The sequence below is a fragment of the Gossypium arboreum genome, chromosome 1 (assembly GCF_025698485.1).
Source record: "Gossypium arboreum isolate Shixiya-1 chromosome 1, ASM2569848v2, whole genome shotgun sequence".
Taxonomy (NCBI): domain Eukaryota; kingdom Viridiplantae; phylum Streptophyta; class Magnoliopsida; order Malvales; family Malvaceae; genus Gossypium; species Gossypium arboreum.
The window spans coordinates 111214575-111240845 of NC_069070.1; the positions used below are offsets into that span (position 1 = coordinate 111214575).

The 26271-nt window shown below is 31.4% G+C and overlaps 5 protein-coding genes and 1 long non-coding RNA gene across 6 annotated transcripts; 3 read left to right on the forward strand and 3 right to left on the reverse strand.

Annotated features, from left to right (window-relative positions):
* Positions 1-590: 590 nt before the first annotated feature.
* Positions 591-1253, reverse strand: LOC108482721 (uncharacterized). Its single transcript, XR_001870922.2, has 2 exons — positions 1205-1253; positions 591-949 (listed from the first exon to the last, which is right to left on the reverse strand). It is a non-coding gene; the product is annotated as an uncharacterized LOC108482721 (long non-coding RNA).
* Positions 1254-6682: 5429 nt separating this feature from the next.
* On the forward strand, positions 6683-7701 carry LOC108482697 (vascular-related unknown protein 4-like). The gene is made up of 3 exons (XM_017785817.2): positions 6683-7108; positions 7273-7344; positions 7419-7701. Exons 1-3 carry the CDS (start codon positions 6767-6769, stop codon positions 7533-7535), a joined length of 531 nt encoding a protein of 176 aa, XP_017641306.1. The 5' UTR covers positions 6683-6766; the 3' UTR covers positions 7536-7701.
* A 4046-nt stretch (positions 7702-11747) lies between these two features.
* Positions 11748-15189, reverse strand: LOC108480587 (electron transfer flavoprotein subunit alpha, mitochondrial). Its single transcript, XM_017783633.2, has 8 exons — positions 14880-15189; positions 14593-14775; positions 14178-14389; positions 13344-13507; positions 12917-13075; positions 12707-12759; positions 12073-12213; positions 11748-11917 (listed from the first exon to the last, which is right to left on the reverse strand). Exons 1-8 carry the CDS (start codon positions 14949-14951, stop codon positions 11840-11842), a joined length of 1062 nt encoding a protein of 353 aa, XP_017639122.1. The 5' UTR covers positions 14952-15189; the 3' UTR covers positions 11748-11839.
* A 3019-nt stretch (positions 15190-18208) lies between these two features.
* LOC108482646 (germin-like protein 9-3) lies at positions 18209-18874 on the forward strand. The gene has a single exon (XM_017785769.2). The coding sequence runs from the start codon at positions 18209-18211 to the stop codon at positions 18872-18874; it is 666 nt and encodes a 221-aa protein (XP_017641258.2).
* Positions 18875-20651: 1777 nt separating this feature from the next.
* On the forward strand, positions 20652-21281 carry LOC108481400 (germin-like protein 9-3). Its single transcript, XM_017784538.2, has one exon. It carries the CDS (start codon positions 20652-20654, stop codon positions 21279-21281), a length of 630 nt encoding a protein of 209 aa, XP_017640027.1.
* Positions 21282-21666: 385 nt separating this feature from the next.
* On the reverse strand, positions 21667-22505 carry LOC108481401 (putative F-box/LRR-repeat protein At3g58920). Its single transcript, XM_017784539.1, has 2 exons — positions 22224-22505; positions 21667-22134 (listed from the first exon to the last, which is right to left on the reverse strand). The coding sequence occupies exons 1-2, from the start codon at positions 22503-22505 to the stop codon at positions 21667-21669; spliced, it is 750 nt and encodes a 249-aa protein (XP_017640028.1).
* Between the last annotated feature and the right edge of the window lie 3766 nt (positions 22506-26271).

The window sequence follows — 26271 nt, forward strand, 5'->3', positions numbered from 1 at the left end:
TTTTATCTTAACTTCGCTACCTCTAGTACTAACATTCTCTGTCCCTAGTACTGACATTCTCTACGAACTCCATTTTGTTGGGCATGTGTCTATGGAGCACGCGATCCTTTCAATTCTAGGCAAGCTCCGTACTTGCTAGACACATGCCTGGGTGGCCTGCAGAGCACGCAACCCTTTCTGCAAGCTCCCTAGGCCCCTATGAGCTAGAATTATGGTCTTGCATTACGAGTTAGGTCCTTGGCTTTGCCTTGAGAGTTGAGTCAGGTCCTTGGCTTTGCCTTGAGAGTTGAGTCCGCGAGCTTGTTCTACGAGCAGGGCCCGCAAACTCACCTTGCTATCCTCCCGTGGCTCGCTTCGGACTCAATCTTCTGGTAGGACTTATCTGGGTTACGGATAGGTGACCCGATCCTATTTAGGACTTGGATTGGTAATCACTAATATATAACAAAATTAAAACATACATAATATATTTTTTAATATTTATATTATACTATAGTATATTTAATTTTCATATGATATAAATTAGATGATACAAAAATAAAAATAATATATCATATGTAATAGGCCCAATTTGCCCGGGCTATTAAAAGTTTAGAAACAGAATAAACCAAGGAAAAAATAAAGTTTTTAAACAAAGTCCATTATTACAAGGCCCAAAAACATTCAAACCCGATTACACTCAAGCCTATACTGTAGCCCAAATACTTAAACTACCCACTGGCCCATTACACCCTCAACCCAAAAAAATATATGAGGCCCAAGAGGCCCAAACCGTAAACTAAGGACAGAAGACCTAGGGTTTCAGAAACCTTAGGCGCCGCAAGCACTCCAACCGACGCCTCCATCAGTGCCATGATTCCAGGCTCCGTATCACACCGTGATCAGCGCACGAATCAACGCCAGTGTGCCATCATCAGTGCTCGATCATCGCTAGTCTCCTCATCGTCACCTGCAAAAGGGGAAAGAAGAAACAGCAGAGGCAATACAACATATGGCAAGAAATAAATATTGTAAATATGATTTTATTTTCAGTGGCTATAAAAGCCCGAATCGAGAACAATGTAAAACTACGTTTTTTTGGATATACACGCATATACAGTACAAGACAAAACAGTTGACTGAACAGAAGTGATTATTCTACTCTCTTTTATTTCTTTTCTATAAATATATACAAATATTGAAAAATAAAAGAAACAGAACCTACCTTTGCGAAAAACGAAGCTTTCCAGGTTCCGACCGCCGTAAGAAGCGGTGTTGACGGTGGCACGTAGGCGCATGTAAGCCCCTGGACGGAGGCTCGAAAGAGCTCCGAGGGCAGATTCTCAATCCTCTTTCAGAGGATTTTTTTTTTTTTTAGAATCGGGTTTAAAATGAAATTTTAGGTTAAAATTTGGCTTATATAGCCTTATGAAAACGGTGTCGTTTTTGCTTAAAACAATAAGCTCCAAAACGGCATCGTTTCAAAGCTTAAGATCCGTGTGTAAACCCGTGACCAGGATAGGATCCGCGTGTTTTTATTTTAAGGGAAAATTACCAAATCGATCCTTCCGCATTTTTAAAATTTACAATTCCATTTTATTTTTATTTTAAATTGGCCCTAATCTTTTACGATTAATTCAATTTAGTCCCGATGGCCCTTATAAAGTTTACTCTGGGAACAACGTCGTTTTTGGGATTAGGGCTAATTGCCCAGTGAGTCCCTTGGTTTTAGCGCGTGTTTCAATTGGGTCTAAAATTCTTTTGAAATTAACCCAAAAATTTTATTCTTATTTCATTTTAATCCTTTTTTTAAATTTTTTTATATAACTTATCTATTTTAAATATTTTTATATTATTTATTTTCACTACAAACATTATTATATAAAATTTATTATATATTTTTTAATTAGACATTTATTTATACGCTTTATCATATATATATTATATTATTTTAATATATATTTTATTCATTATATCATTTTCATTATATATTATATTATTATTTATTTATCACTATGTACAATTTTTTTCTAAAATTTTAACTAATAGTTAATAATATATATATCATTATTAAATATTTAGTATTTAATATTCTAAAACTTATTATAAAATTTTGTTCCTATTCAACATATTATTAATTATTTTATAAATATATGTTAAGCCACTACATTATATAGTATAATTTTTATATTGTTTTAAATTTTTATTTGTATTTAATCTTATCTTTTCTCTTCTTCTGACTTTTTTTATATATTCGTAACTTATTTATTTTTATACTATTTTGTGTTTATTTAGTATTATTTTAATATGTTAATTGTATCTTATGAATTACTTGTTATTCTTATTTCATTTATTATTTTATATATTTGCATGGAAATTTATGTTGTTATTTTAAGTTATATTTGCATGAAATATTGTTGTATATTATATAATTTGTATTGTTCTATTCATTATTCTTTATGTTGTATTTTGCATGGAATGATAATGTATGTATATTTATGTTATTTACAATTATATATGCATGAAATGTTAATGTATACTTGTGTGATTTACATCATTATTTATCATTTTCCATACTATATTTACATGAAATGTTAAAGTATGAATCGGTAACTTAATTAGCTTTCTTAATATTGATCCTTTGTAATATGTTAAATACATCATTACTTTTAAAAAAAATTATATCTCATTTAATCCAAAAGAATTTTAAAAAGAGAGACAATGTTTTTGGTATTTAGGAATTCGAGAAGTAGTGCCCTAACATGCTGGGTTGCGATTTCCCCTCTGTCTAAATGTCTAAAGTATCCTTCTAAATAGATTTTGTAAATTACGAGATGATTTCAATTTCGAAAGATTAAGAATATCGTGCCCAATCATGCTGGATGTGATGTTTGTACTCTTTTGGAGCGAAAGAACCTCGATTTTCAGCAAATTATTCTAGCTTTAAAAAGGGATTTTATTTCTAAATTCTTTCAAACTTTTGACATCAAGACAGAAAATTAATTTGGTACCAATTTGGGGCGTTGCAAGGGTGCTAATCCTTCCTTGCACGTAATCGACTCCCGAACCCATTTTCTCATGTTTCCGTAGACCAAAATATTTTATAAGGTGATCCAATTACACCTAAAAAGGTTGATGGCGACTCCCGTTTTCTAAATACTTTCCCTTTTAAAAAAAGAGGTTTCGACATCATATATTTGAAAACATGTTGAGCCAGAATAAGTTAGGCTCTTGAGCCCAAACTTTAAATAAGTTAAATTTTTTTGTTTCCTAAATTTAAAAAAAAATCAATTTTTTCGAGTCAAATTTATTTTGGAAAAAAACTTAATTTGATTATTGTTCTTAAAATAGCTATGATAAAATGAGGACATAAAAAGCTTCAAACATTGAAGATAGCTGATTAATAAGTCTGATTTCTCCAGTAAAAGAGAGTTGCTCTGCTGCCCACCAATTTATGCTCTTTCAAATCTTATCCAACGAAGGAGACCAATCCTTTCCCGAGAGCAATTTTGTGTTTTTTTTTTTTTTGATAAAGTAATATTATTTATAATTCCTATTACAAATTAATTGAAGTACACATTATTTAAAAAAAAAAAGATAAAAGATGAATGAAAGAGTCTCAACCTTAATTTTTGGATCATTTCATAACAAAAGAAGGCAAACATTAGAAAAGGTAAAGAAACTGATAGGAAATAGTGTTAGGCAAGAAGCGTGCTATATCATATTTCTTATCTAAATTTTCATTCAAAGGCCCACACAACTGTAAGAAATAGTCCCCCATATGTACATATAAATTGAATTTTGAACAAAGACCCTTCTAATTCATGGCCCGACAGTGATGTTATATCTTGAATTTCAGTTCAAATAACTATCTTTAAATCCTAAACACAAGTGGTATATGGAAACAGAAATGTTTCTAAAATAAAACGAATTTTTAATTAAGTTAATTGGAAATGTTGGGTATGTAAAATGATACACACAGGGGAAGAAAATAAATGCAATGAATTGGGGTGCACGTGGGGGGTTATTTTTCTCATTCATATTTTTTGTTTTTTATCATAGAAATTGAAGGATGAAAGCCCCCTCTCTCTAACTTTACATTACCAATTTTTTTTTTAAATTAGGTATTCGTTGCCAGTAGCAGCAGTGCTATAGATGTTTTCTAAAGAGGTGAATAATTGACTATAAAATATGTTTCATTCTCATAAACGAGAATTGAACCCCTAATCTTTTCGACCTCATAATTAAGGGATGAGATGACCACACATAATTTTTATATTACCAAATTTTAGTATATGCTTTGCGGGAAAAAACTACAACCCTCTAATTTTAGAACTATATATTCTTGAATAGTCATGTCTATACCCCTAGATTTCACTTCATCATGTCAAAGAAAATGAGAACCATTTATGTCATTATCATTTTCTCTCAAGATACTTTGATTTAAATTTACAAATATGAATAAATCGAGTGAGATAATTGTTTTAATTGGGTTCGCGAATTCATTAAAGTTATGTCGGTAAATATTAAAATTGGATTTGAATTATTTTTGGGTAAATTACAAGCAAAAAGAGGGTAAAGCCCTAATAAAAAAGCGACTAGCTCAACTCAAATCTAAACCATACTAAAAACAGTAAGCACTCTAGCCATCAAACTGATACGGATTTTAAATTTAAATATTTATAATTAATTTGTTTTGACCCTAGATTAGGAGATTGAAAATTTTTAAGTAGCAGCTGCCCACGTCACCCACATTTTGGTGGAACTTTTAGTACTTGATATATTAATAAAATTAATTATTGGATATCTCTTTTTTTCAAATTTAATTTCTAAAATGACATCAACTTAATATTTTTAATATTAAGTGATAAATAGTTATTTAAGTATTTATATTTTTCAATACTTTTTAACAAAATTTTGTATAAGTTAAAAATTAATAGAATTAGAATTATTAAACATATTTAAAAATTAAATGTTAAAATTTTTATTCTTAATAAAATAAAAATATTAATAATTTATCAAACACATCTTTTATATTATTAATTATAATTATTTTTATTATTTCACCGCTATTATTACATTTAAATATAAATATATATCACACTGAAAACTACAATAATTAATCTCAACATTACCTTATTTTGAAATCTCTCTGAAGTCAAACTTAGCGCTATGAGTTTGGAGTGCTGAAACACAGTAAAGGCTCAATATTTTACTGCATGCTGACGCTTCAATAGGAAGAAGATGCCTTCAATGAAGCATTTTTTACAGTTTTACGCTTTATTTTATTTTATTTTTCCTTTTATTAAACACGTTTTACATTATATTTAAGCAGTAAATGAATACATAAATAAATCTGTAAAATCTATTTTTATATAATAGTCAGATATATATTATTATATAATTAATAAAATATTCTTACATGAAAAATTAAAATATTTTATATAAACTAATATTTTCATTATATAAATACACTTTAATCTAATGTTGTTAATAGTTATATTTTTCTACTTACCACTATCGTTATATTTAAATCCAAACACATATCTCATTACTATAACATCTAATTTCATTGCTAAAATAGTCAATACCATTACCCATTCAAAAAGCCTTCCCAACATGATGAAGCCTGTAATGAAGGTTTTATTTGGACAGTTGACACAAAGAAGAATGTTATTAAAATTAGAAGCAAATCTTCACCAAATCTTCTAATTAACCAAATTGTGGTATAAATAATCAAAAAGTCAATAGCCTTAGATTATTATTAAAAACTAATGTTAATGTATTTTAAAATAGAAAAGGGAAATTTGATATTTAAGGAGCAGTTAGATGAAAATGGGGTAAACGACATGGGAAATATCAGAATAGAAGGTTGTAAAATGTTTGTATAAAACAATGAAACCTTCCAAATTCATGTTACAAATTTGCTAATGGGATCCCACCATCAACACATTGCGCCCTTTTCCCATGAAATTCTTTTTTTGGAAATGTTCTATAGCATTTTACATCAAGGAAATGTTATTCCTCTTTTGCATTTTTTTTATTATTATCATTTTTCTAGTTTAATTGGTGTTTTTATTAGCTAATGATACTAATTTAGAAACTTTAATAATATTATAAATTACATATATTTTAAGATAAGAAAATGTTGAAAGAATACATATATAATGTTTAGTTATTGTTGAAGTCAAATTCTGCAGCTAATTATCAAATACTTTTAATATATTCCTTCCAATAATGGAAGGATGTATGTATTCAACGAATGATTGAGAAAAATACAGACCCTTTCCTTAATTTTCTAGATTTCAATGATGAAAAAGTCATCTTAATAATAGTTTAATTTAATTACTAGAGAAGTATCCATTTATACTGTTGTAAAATTATTAGTGTTAACCAATACCTCTCTTTATTTATATATTCGAATACTTTATTAGTATACTTTAAAAAATAGAATCTATTTGGTCTAACAAAGCGACTTTAGGGAGAGATTCAAAGCATTTTAGTGGAAGGAATTTTAAGAAAATATTGGTATAACAAATCTATGTTGGTGCATACATACATACATACATTCTTCCCCCAAAACTCCCTTTAATCTAATAATAATCTGTGTTAGTATTTGGTCCACATCAATCCCACCAACATTCCTATCTCTTACTCTTCTATTATTCTCAAACTTGTCTTTTCTTCTTCTCTCTCTTTATATATATATATATATACACACGCACATATTTGCAGGTGGGAAGTGCTTTATTTATCACTTCTCAACTTCTCTTTCTTTCTCTCACATATGGAGAACTCCATGAATTCAATGTTTAGACCATCATCCCCAGTGGGTGATGAAACTCCTGAGGAAAGTAGTTGGACTATGTATTTTCAAGATTTCTCAAATGATATCCAGATGGATGGTAACAGCAGCAGCTGTTATTGTTCTTCTTACATCAATTACCAAACATCATCGCTGCTGTCTGATGCAGCTTGTTCTGCGGCTGGACCACATGTTTTGGATCAAAAAAGCTGTAAGAAGAACAGGTTGAGTTTCAAGAAAAGGAAGAATAATGGATCATCTGCTGCTGGTTTCGTTGATGATGATTTGGAAGATACTGCTAGCTCTCCTGTTAACAGCCCCAAGGTCAGCCTCACGTCCTTTTATTTTGGTCAAATTCTTCTTTTTCTCCTTATACTATGCATAATTTACATGTTTAGTCATTTAAACATTATATTAACCAGTTTTTCATTGGATTTTAAAATAGAAAAATGAAATTAAAATGTCAACTTCCTTTTTTTCTTTTATAGATTTGTAACACTAACATGGAGAACCAATTTGATAAGAACCTGAAGATGAAAGATGCTATGGACAAATCTCAGGTGAAGAAACTATCCTTTCGTCTTGATTAATTAATGGGGTTTATTATTATTATTGATTAATGTTGTTATTACAGAAGAACAAAGGAAGCGGTTCATCAGGACAGACAGATGAGAGAAACGATGAAACCGAACTAAAGAAAAAGGGTCTTTGTTTAGTTCCATTGTCAATGGTAGTACAATACCTAGGTTGATTTCAGTTTTATTACCAATCCTATGTATATCACTCTCTCTCTCTCCCTGTCTTCACCTGCATCAATGCAAAACAGTAATGTTGCTTCATATTTTTGTTGTCTGGAAGTATATATGGACAATGATGCACTTTGAATGGAAAAAAAAAATGTTTAGGAGAAGAACAAATGGTGTTCAATATTTAGTTAAAGACAAATACCTTTTAATTAAGATCGCAGCAGAAATGATTAAGACAATAACCTTAAAAATATTCATTAGTGTAGTAATATTTACCTAAAATTAAAGACTTTTTCTTTTTCTCAGCCATCAAATTAAGACATTTTCTCTATGTCAAATAATTGTAAATATGCTGAGAAATCAATTAAAAAAAATTGACATATAGGTTCCAACTACCAAGAAGTCAACAAGAAACTATAATATCTTTCTAAAGGGGTTGGTTTTGTGTTTCAACATATCTTACAAATTTGGATATTAAGATTTTTAATTTTTTTAAATGTATTTTTTGTACATTTATTTATTATAGTATATTTTTATTTTGTAAAAAAATTGAGTTTTGTTAATTTTTTGATTGAGTTGAAATTCGATTGATGGATGACACCAACAATTTTTTATAAAAATATATATAAAACGATAAATAGATAAGGAGCTAACTATCACTTAATATATATTTTTAATTATTTTTATTTTAATATTATATTTTAAAATAATTTAATTTTTTTAAAAATAAAGGTAAACATATAAAATAAAAATAATTTAAATTTAAAATTTCCATTTATCGGACCCTCTAACTAAATTTTACACTCATGAAATATATGAAGTAAATTTTATAAGTTAAATTGAGTGAAAGTCGGTAACCAGATCCTCTAATATCAAAAAGTAAGCGAACAAATATTTGTGTTAATTAAAAATCAACCAAGTAAGTTGTTCTACTTTTAGAAGAATTGTTAACAGTGTGGAAGGAAATCATCTAAAATACTGATTATAGATGGCATTGATGACAATGATTAGGATATAATAAAAATGATGTAGATTTTATTTAATAATAAGTGGAAAATATTAATTTGTTATAAAAGTTGACATATTACTTTTGAAAGGAACTATTTTGATTTAATAATTATTTTAATTAATTAACTAAAATAAAATTGGGAAATAATTTTGGTTAATTTTATTAACTAGAACCAATCGAATTTAATTTATTTGCTAAAGTAAAATAAAATTTCAGTTTTATAATAAATTAATATTCAAATACATGTATTTTTTAATTAAAATTCACATTATATTAAAAATAATTATTATTTTATTATATCCTAGACATTTTGGATGATTTTTATTAACACCGTTATTAATTTTACCAACTTGTTTTTATTTTAAAAGTATAGGGATTTAATTAGTCCATTTTTCAATAGAAAGACTTGTTTGCTTCCTTCTTATATTAGAGAGACTACCCAAGTACTTTTACCCTTAAATTTAATATTTAATTTTTTTAACACTTATTTTTTAATTTATCAAAAATCTTAATGAAGAACTTAAATAGAGTATTAAATATATATAGCTACTTCCTCCAAACTATTTGATTAGATCAATCATTTTGATAAATCGTCCAATTAAAGACTCCTACATACCACATGGATGTCGTCAAATCACATTAAGATTTGCTTGGAGATTTCTCTCATCATTTTTACTATAAACTCTTTAAGATATGATCGAGACTTATCTTATCACATCCTAATAGAACCATCATAAATCTACTACCAATATCTTACATCTTCCCACCTCCATACATTGCTCAAGTCTAACCATAACTCTTCCTAAAACAACATCTGATATAGCACGTAAACACCCAACAACATTCAATGCCACATCTTGTAGAAAATATATATGAGTGTTAATAAAAGAATTAGTGGTTAGTGGCATTAAAATCTGATACTAGTATGTGATATACAAGAATTGACAAAAGTTACACAAATAATTGAAGAAAGGAGTGGATGATAAGGCATAAAAGGAAAGATGAAAAGATGTGGGTTTAGGCGAATTGGCATATCATAATTGAACTATTATTGCAACCATGGTTTGTAAGTAGCAGCCGATAGGGTTACCAAATGTTTCTAAATTTGGGAGTATATATCACCCAAATTGCTTCCAATACGGAAAGTTTTCTTTTCTTCAAGTATAAAATATGTTTGGTTTTATTTTTCTGAAACAGTAGTTCTACGAAGTTAGGCAGTCTCCTCTACCCTCTCAAATACCTCTAATGTCAATTACTATACATTTTTGACTTATTAACGTTATTCTCATTATTTTATTTTATCTCTAATTATATTTATTAATTAACAATATGTAAATGAATTTTCCAGTTTTTTTATTTTGGAGCCCTCTTTAGGTTAGTTTGAACTTTTTTTAAATGAATATAATTAATTATTATTAAAAATCATATAAAGTATATGTGAGAGATAATAATATCTTAAACAATATATCAATATAAAAATATACGATACTATAGTCTTTTATTTTTTTTCTATATTGATTTTTTTAAATTTTACCATAGTTATAGATTTATGAAATAACAATAATTTTTAATGTGAATATTATTTGGTATATATGTGTTAATTTATATGAAATTACATTAAAAATATTTTTTAAAATACATACATAAATATTTATTTTGTTAAAATAATATCATTTTTTATGCAAATATTATAACATCATAAATGAAGACAAAAGATCATTTATATTTATATGATTTTTATTGTTAATCATTTTAGTTGTCAAACTAATTTCAAAATTATTTTAAATTAATAAATATATAGTGAATTAGACATGATAATCTATTTAGTTGTTGGAATTTAAAATTTAAAAATAAAAACTGCTATTAAATTTGAATACATGTTAATTGATATTTAATTTTAAATAATAAAATGCAACACATTGAAATTTATGGATTAGACCTCCTAAATTTTAAAAAAATAAAAATGGAAAAGAATAGAGAATGCACAAGTAAAGAAAGGGGAAATACGGCGCCCCATCCATATTGCGGCTGTTGAATCATATAAAATGCATGAGATGTGGCACCAAATACAGACTTTCGAAGGGATGGGTCAGATACAGGAACTGCTTTCGTCACACAAAAGAAATATTCCAACAAGATATGCTTTCCCATTTTAATCACCTAAATACATGCATTTTAAACTAACTCAATACCATTTACTTTTCAAACTTGGTTCCTTCTATTACAATCATAATAATAATAATTTATCACTTGAAAATCAGTTGTTGCCCCTAAATAGCCCGACTTACAAGCAGGGTAGGCAAGCTAGAGGTGATCATGGGCCGGCTCGGTTTTGAGTCAGGCCGAAATAAAATTTTAAGCCAGTCTATTAGGCCTAGGTCCAGCCCGGCCCGAAATATGGGCCTAAAAATTTATCCAAGTTCGGCCCGAAATAAAATTATTAAGTCCGAGCCCGGTCCGGCCCGACCCATATTAATTTTTTTTGCTTATTTCATTAAATAAAAATTTTAAAAATATAATAAATTAAATATATTTAAAAACATAAAAACAATTCTTAAAATAAATAAAAATGATACTAAAACAATTCACAAATTGACAATATAATAAAAAAATAGTTATAGTTTTACTCAAATCCTCTCTTCTCATTTTTCGGGAGGGCCTTCGGGCTAAACCGCCCGGCTCATGATCAGCTCTAAAGCAAGCCAACAATATCTACATATGAAAAGCTATTTGCAAAATTTTCTTTAGCAACCTTTAACGTATGCGCATACGGTGAATTGAACCCCGGCCGGTAACGTGGAAGGGTACTATGATACCACTACACTAGATGCATATTGCTCGAATATTTTATTAATACTAGATATTTACTCTTCTTTTTTTTTCCGCCAACTTTCTTGCAACTTTGAGATTGGAACACAGTTCAGTTTGTTCCTTCTTATATATATAACAATCAAACAGAGCGCAAACTTCAGTACTCTGTATAATTTTGAGTGCTTTGACAAATGAAGAATTCTTTAATGTGATAAAAGAGCACAATTTATCTTTGTTTACCTCAGTTTTACTGCAATTAGCTAAAGCATAAATGTAGTTATCTATTTCACCACAACAATGCAGAGCCATGTGTGTATGTAAAGGAACCCGTTAAAGCATCTGCTTTGCTCCCAACCAGAGGCTAGCAACTTAAACATCAAGTTAGAAATGTCAGCTATTCAACAGTAAATTTTTTACTTTTATTGCTATCCATTTTGAAACTTTAAACACCATTCAACAATTTTTTGCAACTTTGGGAAGTATACAGGTCTACTTTTTCTCAGGAAGCTTCTCTAACAACTCTGGTATCACTTCGAAAAGATCACCCACAAGTCCATAATCAGCTACCTGCACCGTATAAGAATATAGAATGCAGCGAGATCAATCAGGGTCCAGCATCTAACAATCAAGGTCATATATGCACCCTTTTTTGTGTATGCAGCATGCATTCACATCTCTCAAACAGGGCATATATGCATGTCTGGATAGGAAAGCAGGATCACCTGGAAAATGGGTGCATCAGAATCTTTGTTAACAGCAACAATAATCTTAGAGTCTTTCATGCCAGCTAAGTGTTGAATGGCTCCTGAAACACCAAATGCCATGTATAACTCCGGGGCCACAATTTTCCCAGTTTGGCCCACCTGACAAAATAGTCAAAACACAGCAGATCAGAAAGGAAAAACATATAAAAGATATTGCAGCAATATGCTAGTTTATTACTTTGAGCTATTTTTCTTTTTAGATTCTCATCCAAATGCAAATGCATATTTCTTCAAGGATTGAGGAGAACAAAGAAAGATAACTGAATGATGCAATAACTGAATGATTCAATGGTATGTAATCTCTTGATTTTATAATTCAATGAATGCATCACAAATGATCCTTTAAATCATGAAATAGTTTTCTCTTCTACATGCATGCATGTGTTCTTTTTGTGGAAAATAAGAGAAAAAGGACAACATCTTAGGAATCCAACCTCAACAAAGCAACCAATGACAACAGTAGTTTAAATGTTCCATTTGAAACCATTCAAACAAAACCAAAGAACCAGCCAAAAAATATAAAATGACATGATACAAGTTCCTTATCACATGCTTGTAACTTGTCAGCAGGAAAGAACCATATGCATCTTACCTGAAGGTCATTGGGAACAAACCCAGCATCAACAGCAGCACGGGTAGCACCAACTATAGCACAAGAGAAGAACCAATAAGCATAATATCATAAAAATGTAAAAGACTAGTAGATAACGTTCACTATATATTCATTGGAGAAAAGATGTGACAAGGACAACACTAAAATGAAGATATTTTAAGTTCAACATAGTAGAGTTCTGGAAGCTACCAGCTGCACCGAGCTTTTCTGCAAGCTTCTCTATCATTTTGAAGTTCTCAGCACTTTTCAAAGCTCTCCCACCTGTAACCACAATCTTTGCACTTCCCAAATCAGGTCGACCTGTATCTTGGGATGATAGCTTCATGAATCTAGATTTACCAACAGAATCTGCAATCAGAGTAAGAATGATGGTTTCAAGACATGGCATAGACTCCAGTGGCAAACCCAATATCCAAGTAAATCTAACGAGTTAGTAATGAAAAAAATTTTAATATAGAATTTCTCAACATCATAATTCCGATGCAAAAACTACGAGAACAGAAAATTCTTCTTTAGTTCCTTTCCACTCTGAAGCAGTAAGGCAGAATACCGTACAAGACAGAGAAAAGTCAATTTGAAGTTTGAACATCTGTGCATCAGTAGAAGGTACACAGACCTTCATCTAAGGTTGAGAGATCAACCTCAGAAATAGAAGCCCCACCAGACTTCGAATCAACAGAGATAGGACGCACCGGAAAAGAGGTAGATCTAACTGTCAACATACAAGGATTGGCACCAGTGTATCGAACTGTACAAAGAGCATTTCCAGCATAAATTGGCCTGTTACAAAAAAAGTGGTACACCTTACATCAAAGTCAGTTTAACAAGAGGTATAAGCTTCTTAAATGACACAAACATAGTAACTGCAAAGTTTAAGCTTTAAAGTTACTTATTGATCATAAATACATACAGGAACCAAGAATCCAATGATAAAACTGGTCACAATTAACAAGAAGATACATTGCTGCCTACAAGTATTAAATAACCTAAATAACTTCAACACAATTCAAAATCAAGACCCTATTGCCCTTGACTAGCAACCAACTAGTAGACATGGAGCGAACCCCAAAATACTTCTGATGCAAAGCCTGTCCATTTTCCTGATATCCGTATCTAATACCAGTATCTGGAATATAACTGAAATGGGCATGTGGAGTATAATACTCCAACTGCAAGGAAGAACTAAAAGATAATTAAGCATCTGGGTAACAAAAACATATGCCGTCTGACACTAACCTCCAAGTCTGGGTAACATAGCAAAATACAATTCCTCCTAAACCGTAATGTACTTGCCATTTCTTACAAAAGTCCATTGTTTTAAAACCTCAAGTGTACCAACAACTCAATTAACTTAACTTGCGCGACAAGCAACAGCAATTCACATACAAATGGCATCCACCACAGTGCATTCTGCTATAGTAAACAAATAGTATGACAACATAAAAGTTACCTGATAAATTGATGAGGGCCATTAATGTCAACAACATCAGTAACAGGAGAAACATCCAAAAGGGCAGCAGCACGAGGTAATATGTTCTTCCCAAATGAATCTGAAGTAGCAATTACATGAGAGTAGTCTCCTTTTAGCTGAACCAATTGGATTAACTTAGCCCATGGCTCAGCCAAAGGATATGCAAACTTCTCTGAATCAGCTACAAGAACCTACAAAGGAAGCATACATATATTTATCAAATAATTTTCATCCTTCAATTAGAAATTAAATTTAATCTGTTAATTTGATTTCCCGCAGATTAAAAGGTAGAATTAGGAGTGTAATATAAAAAGAAAAAAGAAAAAGTGAAAATTTATAACTAAATAAAAATGAAAATAGTAAAAAAGGAGAGAGTATTGACGTCAGGGGTTACCTGAGAAATAGAAGGGTGACAAGTGGCGGCCTTCTCGGCGGCTTGGTGAAGGGAAGAGCCGGAGCCAGCCAATAGCAAGGAAACGGGATTGTCCTGGCTTAGGGAGTTGGCAGCCACCACCGCGCTCAATGACTGAGCCTTGATCGAGCCACCTTCATGCTCGGCTAACACCAACGTACTTGCCTTTTCAGTAAGAGCAAAATTATAAGTAAATAAACTAGAGGAAATATTCATGTCTTATATTAATATTAAAAATAAAGAAAGAAGACGAAGAAGAAGAAACTTACGGATCTAGAAGCGAAGGTGGAACGAAGTAGATGTCGTTTTGACAGATTTTGAAGAAGTAAACGACTCGCCATTTCTAATTCTTCATTCAAGTTTTGGAAGATCTCTGATTCTAGGGATTGTTTGGGAATTATCTGATTAAGTTGGCGGTCGATTAACGATTATCCAAATGGCGACGGAATCTGGAGAGACGGCTTCCTCCCCTCCACCCTCACAGTAGAAAAACGCTGCGTTTTCTATTTCAGGAATGGCCCAATCGACTTTTAGCAGCCCAATTAAATGAAATAACCTTTTATTTATGAACCACAACAACCACCAGCGAGATGGAATCATTTTGGTCAAACTACGATTCCTGTATTATAACATTTATGTGATATTGAGTTTTTAATTAAGGTTTAATTGATTGATATAAATATTATTGTAGAGGAGGATTTCGATTTGAGTGTGTTAAAACATATTATTATCTTATTTATAAGTTAGAATAGACTATAAATAATTTTAGACATATTGTGTCTAAAAGTATAAGATTAAATTATTTGTTTTATAAAAAATTAAATTTTATTTAACTACAGAATAAACCCTGACAGCCAGTTTAACCAATTAATTTACAATGTTAAAAGTTTCTATTTCTTTTGAATTAAACATGTTGATACAAATGAGATTTTGTTGTTTTTCATTTTATTTTTGAGTAAATTATACCAATAATCACTCAATTTTAGGTAGTTGACAAAACAGTCACTCAGGTTTCAATTCAGTTACTTAACTTTCGAAAAATAACAAAACAGTCATTTTAATCATTTTCCGTTACAAACATAACAAAAAAGTGGCATGACATACTATTATGTAAACTAGGGATGAGTATTCGATCGAGTAAAGGCAAATCGAGTAAAAAATTTTTGAGTTAGTCGAGTTAACAAATCCTATTTTAGCGACCAAACTCAATTTGAATTTTTTTTGAATCAAATCGAATCGAGTCAAATCGAGTTGAGTTAACGAATACTATTATTTATACTTAATGTTGCGTTTAGATGGACCGATTATTTAACTAGTAGACGAAGTATAAGATTATTTAACTGCATAAACAATATAATGATTTTACCTTTTAACTTAATGGGTAAACATTTATCAAAGCGACGTAGTTTTGCTTTTTAACTTAATTATTTTGAATTTTAACTTTTAAAAAAGTAAACATATATCAAAACGACGTAGTTTTGTCTTTTCTTATTCGGATTTTCGGATAACTCGAATTATATAATTCATATTTGAGTTAAACCGAAAAACTTAATTTTTTATTCGAGTTGATCCGAATAACTTGATTAACTCAAATTACTCGAACTATTTAATTCAAAATTTGAATTTTTTATTGAGTTTTTCGAATCGAATCGGATTTTGCTCACCCCTAATGTAAACGACCCCAATCTAAAACCCTAGTTGGGCTAGGCAGTAAAAGAAAAAAAAAAGAAGCATAGAAAAAGAAGAAGAGAAAATTTCCAAAGCTCTACTCATCACCAATGGCGTATCACCTTTAACTTCAAAACTCCTTAAACCCACTTTCAAACTTTGATTTCGTCTATATCTAACAGTGGAGATGATAGATTGGGGTATTTTGATTTCTCAAATTTTCGACACGTTTTTTGTTTTCTCAAATTTTGCAGCAAATGGCTTTGCTTTCGGATTCTTCCAAACAATCCCTTCTCCCAACCTTCTTTTACTCTTCCCCTAACTCTTTCTCTTTTGATCGATTCCACGATGCCAATAACTCTACCTCCACTGTTTCGCAATGATCTCTTGATGTCAACAACCTGCTCAATCTTGACTTCCCATTCCTAAGTTCTTTCTCTGGCAGGAACCATTTTTTCTTCAAGGCTTGAACAAGGTGAGCTCTTCTTAGGTGCTTTCCAAACATCTTTTGATCTAGATTGTTGACTGTTGAATGGATGATTGGATGATTGAGATAAGGTGGTGATGGTTTGGAGGTCAATTATAGTTGTAGCAGAGGCATCGACGGCAAGTTTCTTGGGATGGAGAAGAATAAGTATAAGCATATTGAGCCATTTACGTAAAAAATAAAAAATATTGGGTCATTTAATAAAAAAAAGAAAAGGAAGGAGGAAAAAAAGAGTCCCTAACTTTGCCTTGCCCAACGTGCCAAGTTAACTGGCCGTGTCAGCCAGCTAACTAACCACGTCACCTATCCCATTAGTTCTATAACAGAAAATGTTAATGAGTGGCTGATTTGCTACTTTTCGATAATGTTAGTGACTATTTTATTATTTTTTGAAAATTGAGTGACTAAACTGAAATCTGAGTGACTCTTTTGTCAACTACTCCAATGTTGAATAATAGTTAATGTAATTTAGACTTTATTTTATTTTGAAAGTATTTTGACACTCTTTTAATGAAAGAACTGGACACAAATAAATCTAACAAATAGAAATATATTTATTCAAACTCAATTTATTAACAAATTAATTTTAAAATTAATTAAGGATTAAAGTGATATAAAAATTAAAAAAGGAAAGGGTGTTGGGGGTAGAGGTGTGCATGGGCCGGGCTGGGCCGGGTTCGTGCCAGGCCCATACAAAAATTTAGGCCCATTTTCTAGGCCCGGCCCGACTCAAAATATGGGCCTAAAAATTTATTCAAGCCCGGCCTGGCCCGGCCCATATTAATTTTTTTAACTTATTTCATTAAATAAAAAATTTTAAATTATAATAAATCATCAAATACATTTAAAACAAATATTAAAATAAGAAATAAATAAATAACTATATTAAAACAATTCTTAAAACAATACACAAATTAAAAATATAATAAAAAGTGATTATATTAAAATTAAGAAAAAATGTAAATATGATTAAAAATAAAAAATATATATATTTAGTATATAGTTCGGGCCGGGCCAGAGCCAAAAAAATTTTACCTGAGCCCGGACGGTTTTCTAAACAGACCTCATTTTTTTTGCCCAAACCCATATTTCGGGCCTATATTTTTACCCGAAACCCTCCCATTTTTTGGATGGGCCTTTGGGCCGGGCCGGTAGCCCGGCCCATGCACACCTCTACTTGGGGGCTGAAATTATTTCCATCTATACTCCAATCACGAGACAGTCAATATGGATATGCCTTGGATAAATAATCTGAATCTTCCAAAATTCCTGAATAAAGAAAGCCTGGGGACATGGACAGGAAACTTCGAGCTTATAGTTCCCATGTTTATAACCGGTCCCTTTTTCATCAACTTTAAGTAATTGACAATCAAACAAATATCTAGTTGACAATACCAAGAAACTGTTCCATCTATATATACATATGAAACTCTTGCTAACGGCATGGCAGCATTATTTGTTTCCAGGTTTTTTTCAGCCATGGCATTGACTGTCAAGCAACGATTCTTCCTAGCAATTCTAGTTCTTGCCTTCCCTTTGTCTGCAATAAGTGGAGACCCTGATATTATATCTGATTTTGTGGTTCCAATTGGAGTCAATGCCACTGTATTAGATGGAAACTTTTTCACCTATACTGGCATGAGGCCACTCATTAACTCTGATCCACCAACAAATTTCACTGTAACTAAAGCAACCATGGCTGAATTCCCTGCCCTTAATGGACAAAGTGTTTCCTATGCTGTTTTAGAGTACCCTGCTGGTTCTGTTAACCCTCCTCATACTCATCCTCGTGCTGCTGAGCTTTTGTTTCTCACCTATGGCATACTTGAAGTTGGATTTGTTGACACTACTAACAAGCTCTTTACTCAAAGACTTCAAGCTGGTGACATTTTTGTGTTCCCGAAGGGATTAGTCCATTATCAGTTCAACTGTGCTGAAAACGATTTCGCAGTCGCGGTTTCAGCCTTTGGTAGTGCAGCTGCTGGTACCGTATCGGTTCCCTCTACGGTGTTTGCGACGAGCATTGATGATGAGATCTTAGCAAAGTCATTCAAAACCGATGTGCAAACAATTCAGAAGCTCAAAGCAGGGTTTGCACCTAAGGCCTGAGATGGGGATTCTGAGCTATTAGAGCATTAATTCCACTTATGGGGGTTTTAAGATTTGGTGTCATATGCATGTTTGGTCGTCTTGTGCTGCAAAATGGGGATTTTTCATTTTGCTTTAGAGAGTGACTTATTAAATAAACATCAAGATGTAATAAACCCATTCTTGGTCTTTGTTGCAATGAATCCCAGGTGTTTTTTTTTTCTTAAATAAATTAAATTCTAAGTTTTAAGACAGTGAAAAATGCTTCCAAAGCACCCTTTTAATATGGCATATAACTGCCTCTGGAAAATAAAAAACAACCTCAATTAGTTCTTGATTGCCCACCACCATGAAAATAACAAATGGCTCAGTTGGTTAGTAGCTTCATGCTACTAACACCAAGGTAGCAGGTTTAACAAGTACAACAGAATCATGGGTTACGTCCTACTTCACAAACGAAAATAATTATACTACTATATTAAATTGGTGTAACTTTTATCCGATCAATTTAAATCAATTATATTAGTAAAATTTTAATTTATCATTCAACTAAAATATTATTATGATATTAATTTTATTTTTAATTTTAATTATGCATATTTTATTATTTATATTATTTTTAAATACATATTTATAATTTTTATACACATACGTGTGTAATAGAATTTTTAATTTTAATAAGTTAATATAATAACGAACTAATTATTAGAAAAGGATATTTCATGCACCATCTTGATTGATTTCGATATGGAAGGAATTGCAACCGTTGATCTCAAGGTTGGTTTTGTTTTTAATCGTTACAATGTTTTACGGTTACTATTTTTTTTCTTTTTCTGTGTTTGATTTGTTAGCCATGTGTTGCACTGTGTTACAACACCACACACTGGGTAACATTTGGTGTAAATTTTACTTATAATTTTTTGGTTTTCTTTATAATCATAATATAAAAAATTAATTACAAAAATAGATCCAGAGAAAAATTATTTATGAAAATAAGCATAATAATTTATTTAGTCTTCAAACTTTACATAAAAATTATTTTAGTTCTCTATTTAATTTTATATTTCTTTTAATAACTCTTAAATTTAAGTTATTTGTCAAATCATTTCAAAATGAATAGAAAAGTTCACATCTATAACTTTGCTAAGGTAGCATAATATTGTTAAAAAATGTTTTTTATTTTATTTTAAAATAATTAATTAATACTAACAGAGATGGAAAATAAAATGAAGGGTTAAAATAACTTTGGTGTAAAGTTGAGAGCCAAATTTTTTTTAATTTTAATTCTTTATTGCTATTGATTTAGTAATATGTTCATTCGTATTATTTATTAAAGTTGTAATATATTATTAAATTCAATAAATAATTTGTTTATTAAACGAGTGAAAGAAAGAATGGAATTCAAAATAAATTAACGACCAAAATGAAATAAAATTAATATAATATATATATATATATATATATATATATATATATATATATATATATATAGGAACTGCGGAAAAATTTATCTCCATCGAAATTCCAATCGCATTAAGGCAGGAAATATGGATATGCCTCAGCTAAAGAATCTGGACTTTTCATAGTTTCCCATTAAAGAAAACCTTGGAACATAGACAAGAAAATTAGAGCATGTAGTTGCCAACTTGCCATGATTATAGCTGTTGTCTTTGTCGTCAACTTTAAGGATTACTGACCAAACAAATATCTAACTGGCAAAACAAAGAAACGGTTCTATACACATGTAACTTCTGCTAACGGCATAGCAGCTTTGCTTGTTTCCAGGTTTTTTTCAGCCATGGCATTGACTGTCAAGCAACGATTCTTCCTAGCAATTCTTGTTCTTGCCTTCCCTTTGTCTGCAATAAGTGGAGACCCTGATATTATATCTGATTTTGTGGTTCCAATGGGAGTCAATAATACTCTATTAGATGGAAACTTTTTCACCTTTACTGGCATGAGGCCACTTATTAACTCTGATCCACCAACAAATTTCACTGTAACTAAAGCAACCATGGCTGAATTCCCTGCTCTTAATGGACAAAGTGTTTCCTATGCTGTTTTACAAAAACCTGCTGGTTCAGTTAACCCTCCTCATACTCATCCTCGTGCCACTGAGCTTTTGTTTCTCACCTATGGTGTACTTGAAGTTGGATTTGTTGACACTACTAACAAGCTCTTTACGCAAAGACTTCAAGCTGGTGATATTTTTGCGTTCCCAAAGGGATTAGTCCATTATCAGTTCAACTGTGCCGAGAACGATTTTGCGGTCGCGGTTTCTGCTTTCGGTAGCGCAGCTGCTGGTACTGTTTCAGTTCCTTCTACGGTGTTGGCAACAGGCATTGATGATGAGATCTTAACGCAGTCTTTCAAAACAGATGTGTACACAATTCAGAAGCTCAAAGCAGGGTTTGCACCTAAGGCCTGAGATGGAGATTCTAAGCTATTAGCAATAATTCCACTTATGGGGTTTTAAGATTTGGTCACATATGTATGTTTGTTTGGTTGTCTTGTGCTGCAAAATGAGGATTTATTAATTTGCTTTGTTTTTTTAGGAGTGACTTGTAAAATAAACATCAAGGTGTAATAAACCCATTCTTGGTCTTTGTTGCAATATCAAATAACTTGTTATGATATAGAATGGGAAAGGGGAGCAGGTTTCTTATGGAGATGACCCAGAAATCGACGATGGAAGAACACTGAGAAAAGTTGAAAAGAAATCATGACCAAGATGTAATTAATAAACAGAGAAGAAAGAGTCATTCAATAGGCCAAGAAAAACATGGTACCAACAATACAATATTATATTTATATCAAATAAACAAGATACGGCATTGGTTTGATTTCCTTGGTGAAGCCAACAGCACTTGATATATCTCCAATTTCTCTTCTTCAGAAATGTATAATCCTGTGCGTATTGTCAACTTCTGTAGCGCTCCACCATTCTTTAGAATATACTCTGCCTTTCCAATACTATCTTTTTCATCTGTAAAGTTTGTAATTTTGATGGTCTTAAGTTTATACAACAAACAACAAGGCACTTTCTGCTGGCAGAGAGCAGAGAACTTCCTAAAACCACGGGTGTCAGTAAGAGCCTGCAACCTAAATAAAAGCTTAAACATAGAATATACCTGAATAAAGTAAAGCTTTTCTAGTTGAGAACTTGTCAGCAAAGTTTCAAGTCCTTTATCCGAACTCGACCAATCAATAAGACCATAATAATGACGCATATCCAGCTCCATCAAGTTGGCAAAAACAGGAAGCGGTTCACAGCTTAAAAGCTATGACAGTCACAAAATTTGCACAGTGTCAGTAGATGATAAAGTATCTAAAAATCTAGAGATTGCAAAATAAAGTCAAAGAAACAAACCATCAGAGATGTAGCAGACAGAACAAGTGAACGAACATTACAGATCCCTCTAAACAATGCTGTTGCATCAGCTTGAAGATAATTATATTCGATTACAAAATGAATATCAGCGCTCACAATAGATTCCAAATTCTTCAGTGAATACCCTGTTACTTCATGGGAAATGGATTTGAAGTTGGCTAGATTAGGCGTATCGATCATAAAATAATGGGTATACGAGTGAAGTATAGTCCATCTCTTGAGCAAATGATGTGAAATATTGATGTTGCTCATAGTCCCCATGATGCATTCACATTGTTGAAAAGTATATTTACCGTCGAGCTATGGTTGTAACAGGCCTATTTTGCCCGGCCCGAGCCCAAATCAACAAAAAACCAAAGTCCAAGTTTTTAACAGTCCATTAAGCCCAAAATTTTACAAGTTGACCCAAAACTAGAACAAGCCCAAAATGGCCCAAAGCTGAACATTTTCAGCAAAAGAAAAAGGGTCAGAAACCCTAGTAGCTTTGAGCCGCTCCCGACGTGCCTCGCCAGCACGTTCAACGCCTGAGGCCTGCCCTCATCGTGCCAAAATAGCCAAAAGCCGAAACATCCGCCTCTATTGACCCCTTTGCGCGCCTGCAAAAAGAACAAAAGAAGAAACACGACAGACAGCAGAGCAAGAAACAGCAAAAGGAACAGTAGGCAAATAACAGTAGAAATATGTAGCAAACCTTTTGTATTCAGATATAAAAAGCCACCGAAAGACGATTGTAAAAAAAAAAATTCGAATTAAAAATACAAAAAAAACAGAGAGAAAACAAAACTCCAGTTCAAAACAGGGTATCTCTTCATTTTTGCCTTATTTTCTTCTTCTTATTTTTCCCGAAACTATTTTATATACATATATATCAAAATATATAAAAAATGATTTATTTTTACCTATTCTCCGATTGGTTGAAAAAAGGGGCTTCTTTTCGAGCTCCGGCCACCGCGCATGGCGGTCAACGGCGACTGAGCCACGGTGGCGCGACGATCGGTTGTCGGTGGCCTTATTGGCCAGTTTCTGGGTTTAGCCCAGAAGAAGAGAAAGAGAATGAATTTTTTATAAAGGGATTATACGACGTCGTTTTGGGCCTTGGTTTCAGGCGCCAAAACGGCGTCGTTTTGAAGTTTAGACCCGAAAAACCGACCCACTCCATGCCAAGACCCGCGTGTTTCCGCTTTAATATGTTATTTATGGATCCGATCCCTCCGCTTTTGTGGTATGTTGCAATTCGGCCTTATTCCTTTTTCTTTTCTTTTGATTTTTACCTTGTAATTTTTAAAATGTTCAGATTCAGTCCCTATTGAATTTATGCGTTTTGGGGGACGGGGATATTGCCACATTTGGTCCCCCATCTCATTCGCATATCATAATCTGGGCCCGATATTTTATTTTATTCCGTTTTTTTCCTTTAATTTTGTTTTGATTTCGATTAAATCCTAATTTGTTTAACTTCATTATTTATTCATTATTTTACATACTTGAATTTAATAATAGTATTATTTATTTATTTATTTATTTGCTCATTCCTCGTTTACTTTTAAAATATTTAGATTCAATGTTATTTATATTTGATTTATCAATTTATCATTCTTCTACTTTAAACTATTTAAATTTAATATTATTTTAACCATTTGTTCATTATCTTTACTTTTAAATTCAATATTATATGTATATCTATCTATTCTTCAAATTTTGTATTATTTCAAGTCGTTCAAGTTATTTATTTGTACAGTTCCAATCTTTAACCAATTCTTTTATTAATGATTTTTATCTACTTACGTTCTCATCATTTTCTTTTATTTTGTTTCTTAGTATTTCAAGTTGGATTGTTCCTTTATATGCATTCTCTTTTATATGCATTCTCTTTTATATATTTTTATACACATACTTTTTATTATTCCATTTTACCTATTTTTCATTCATTTATTTGTTTTATTATTATTATTATTATTATTATTATTATTATTCTCTTAAAATATAATTGTTTATAATCTCTTATTCACGTAAAATTTTACTATTATCATCCTTACATTATTTTAATCCTTCTTTGTTACTTATTTGTTTTTGGTACTTTCATGTTTATTTTATTCATATTCCACTTTCTTTCATTATTATTTTTATGTATATCATGGTTTAATTAATATTAGATTTAATTGATAATTGCCATTGCATACTCGTTGTTTTATTATTATAGATATGTCGTTATGCTGTTTATTCGTGTTATCATTCTATTATTATTCCAATCACATCATGAGCCATGTTAAAGGTTCATTCTTTATACTAAAACCCAAATGATACGCATGGTTTTAAATATTGCATACATATTTATTTAAATATACAAAAATAAAATAAGGTAATATTCCGTTCTTGGAAATTCGAGAAAATCGTGCCCTAACTTACTGGGTTTCGATTTTTCTCATTTAATCTAAATAACCGAATATCCTTCTAAAATTTAAATAGTTTTTTTAAATCAAAAGGCAAGCTTATTTCCGGGGGTTTAAACTGTTGTGTCCTAACATACTGATGTGACATTTAATTACTTCGAGATAAGAAGGTCTTTAGCATCCGCTTCGATTTATTCAAATATTTTTGTAAAACGAACATTCATAAAAGGGGATCATAAAAATTTGAAACAAGGCAATATTTCGTGTTTGGAAATTTCGAGAAATCATGCCCTGCGTGCTGGGTTTCGATTTATCGTTTGACTGAACAACCGAATATCCTTTTTAAAATTTCAATGCATGAGTTTTGTAAATCATGAGATGATTTTGGTATCGAAGGTTCGAAATGTCGTGTCCTACGTGCTAGATGTGATATTTTATTTCTTCGAAACAAGAGAATCTTAATATCCACCTCGAGTTATCCAAACATTCATAAAAGGGATTATATTTTAAATTTTATTTTAAAATCTTCTAAACTTTTGATATCAAGACATTAATTAATCAATTAGGTACCAATTTTGGGCGTTACGAGGATGCTAATCCTTCCTCGTACGTAACTGACTCCCGAACCCATTTTCTTGAATTTCGTAGACCAAAATCATTGTTTTAGTAAATCAAAATATTTTATTAAAATGACCAAATTTCTAGGTGATCCGATCACACCTAAATAAAAAAGATTGGTGGTGACTCCCAATTTTCGTTTATCATTTTCAAAACTAAAATTGACCCTGTTTTTCAAAAAAATGGTTTCGACAGTGGTCTTGCACATCTAACCTCTTTCCAGGTGTCTGTCCCGTAGGATTTTACAGTTGTCGTGGTGTCGTCCCATAGAAACTGCTGACCGCCACCGTGGTGTTGCTCTTTGAAACTTAATAACCGTCGTCATGGTGTCGTCCCAAAGGACTTGTTTCCCTTTTCACCTTAATACTCAAACACTGAAGAGTCCCCCTGCAAGGCCTGAAGCTTCGCACTTCGCGGTCTGCTCCCAAAAATTTCGGATGGCGATATTTTAACGGAATTCTATTTTCCTTTTTCTCTATTCTTCCGCCCATTCTTCCATTCGTAATCCTAACATTGATGCTCGAACACCGCAGTGTCTTCTCTGTAAGGCCCAAAGCTTCATTCATCATGGTTTACATATAGTAATATCATATGACAGTATCTAACAAAAATTTTCAACTTCACCCCCCCTTCTTCAACCCAAAATCTAGAATTATGTAGAAGCTTTTAAGAATTACTACTTCACCCCTTCTTCAATCCATAAGTACAAAGAGGTAGGGAAACTTACCAATTTCTTAACTTTCTGTAATACCCCGAAAATTTTTACAGTAAAATATTATCCGTGATATAGTAAAATAAGGAAATAAAGTGACAAAAAGGGAATTTTTGAGTGATGTCAATATTGAGAAGTTTATTATGATATATTAATTCAAGAAAGGACTAAATTGCAAAGATGAGAAAAGTCTTGTTGCACAAGAGTAAATACTCAAAATTTAAGGGGTTGAAGTGTAAATATAAAAAAGTTGAAGGACTAATGGTGAAAATATTTTAAGGGTGGAATGATCTAGAAACCAAGAAAA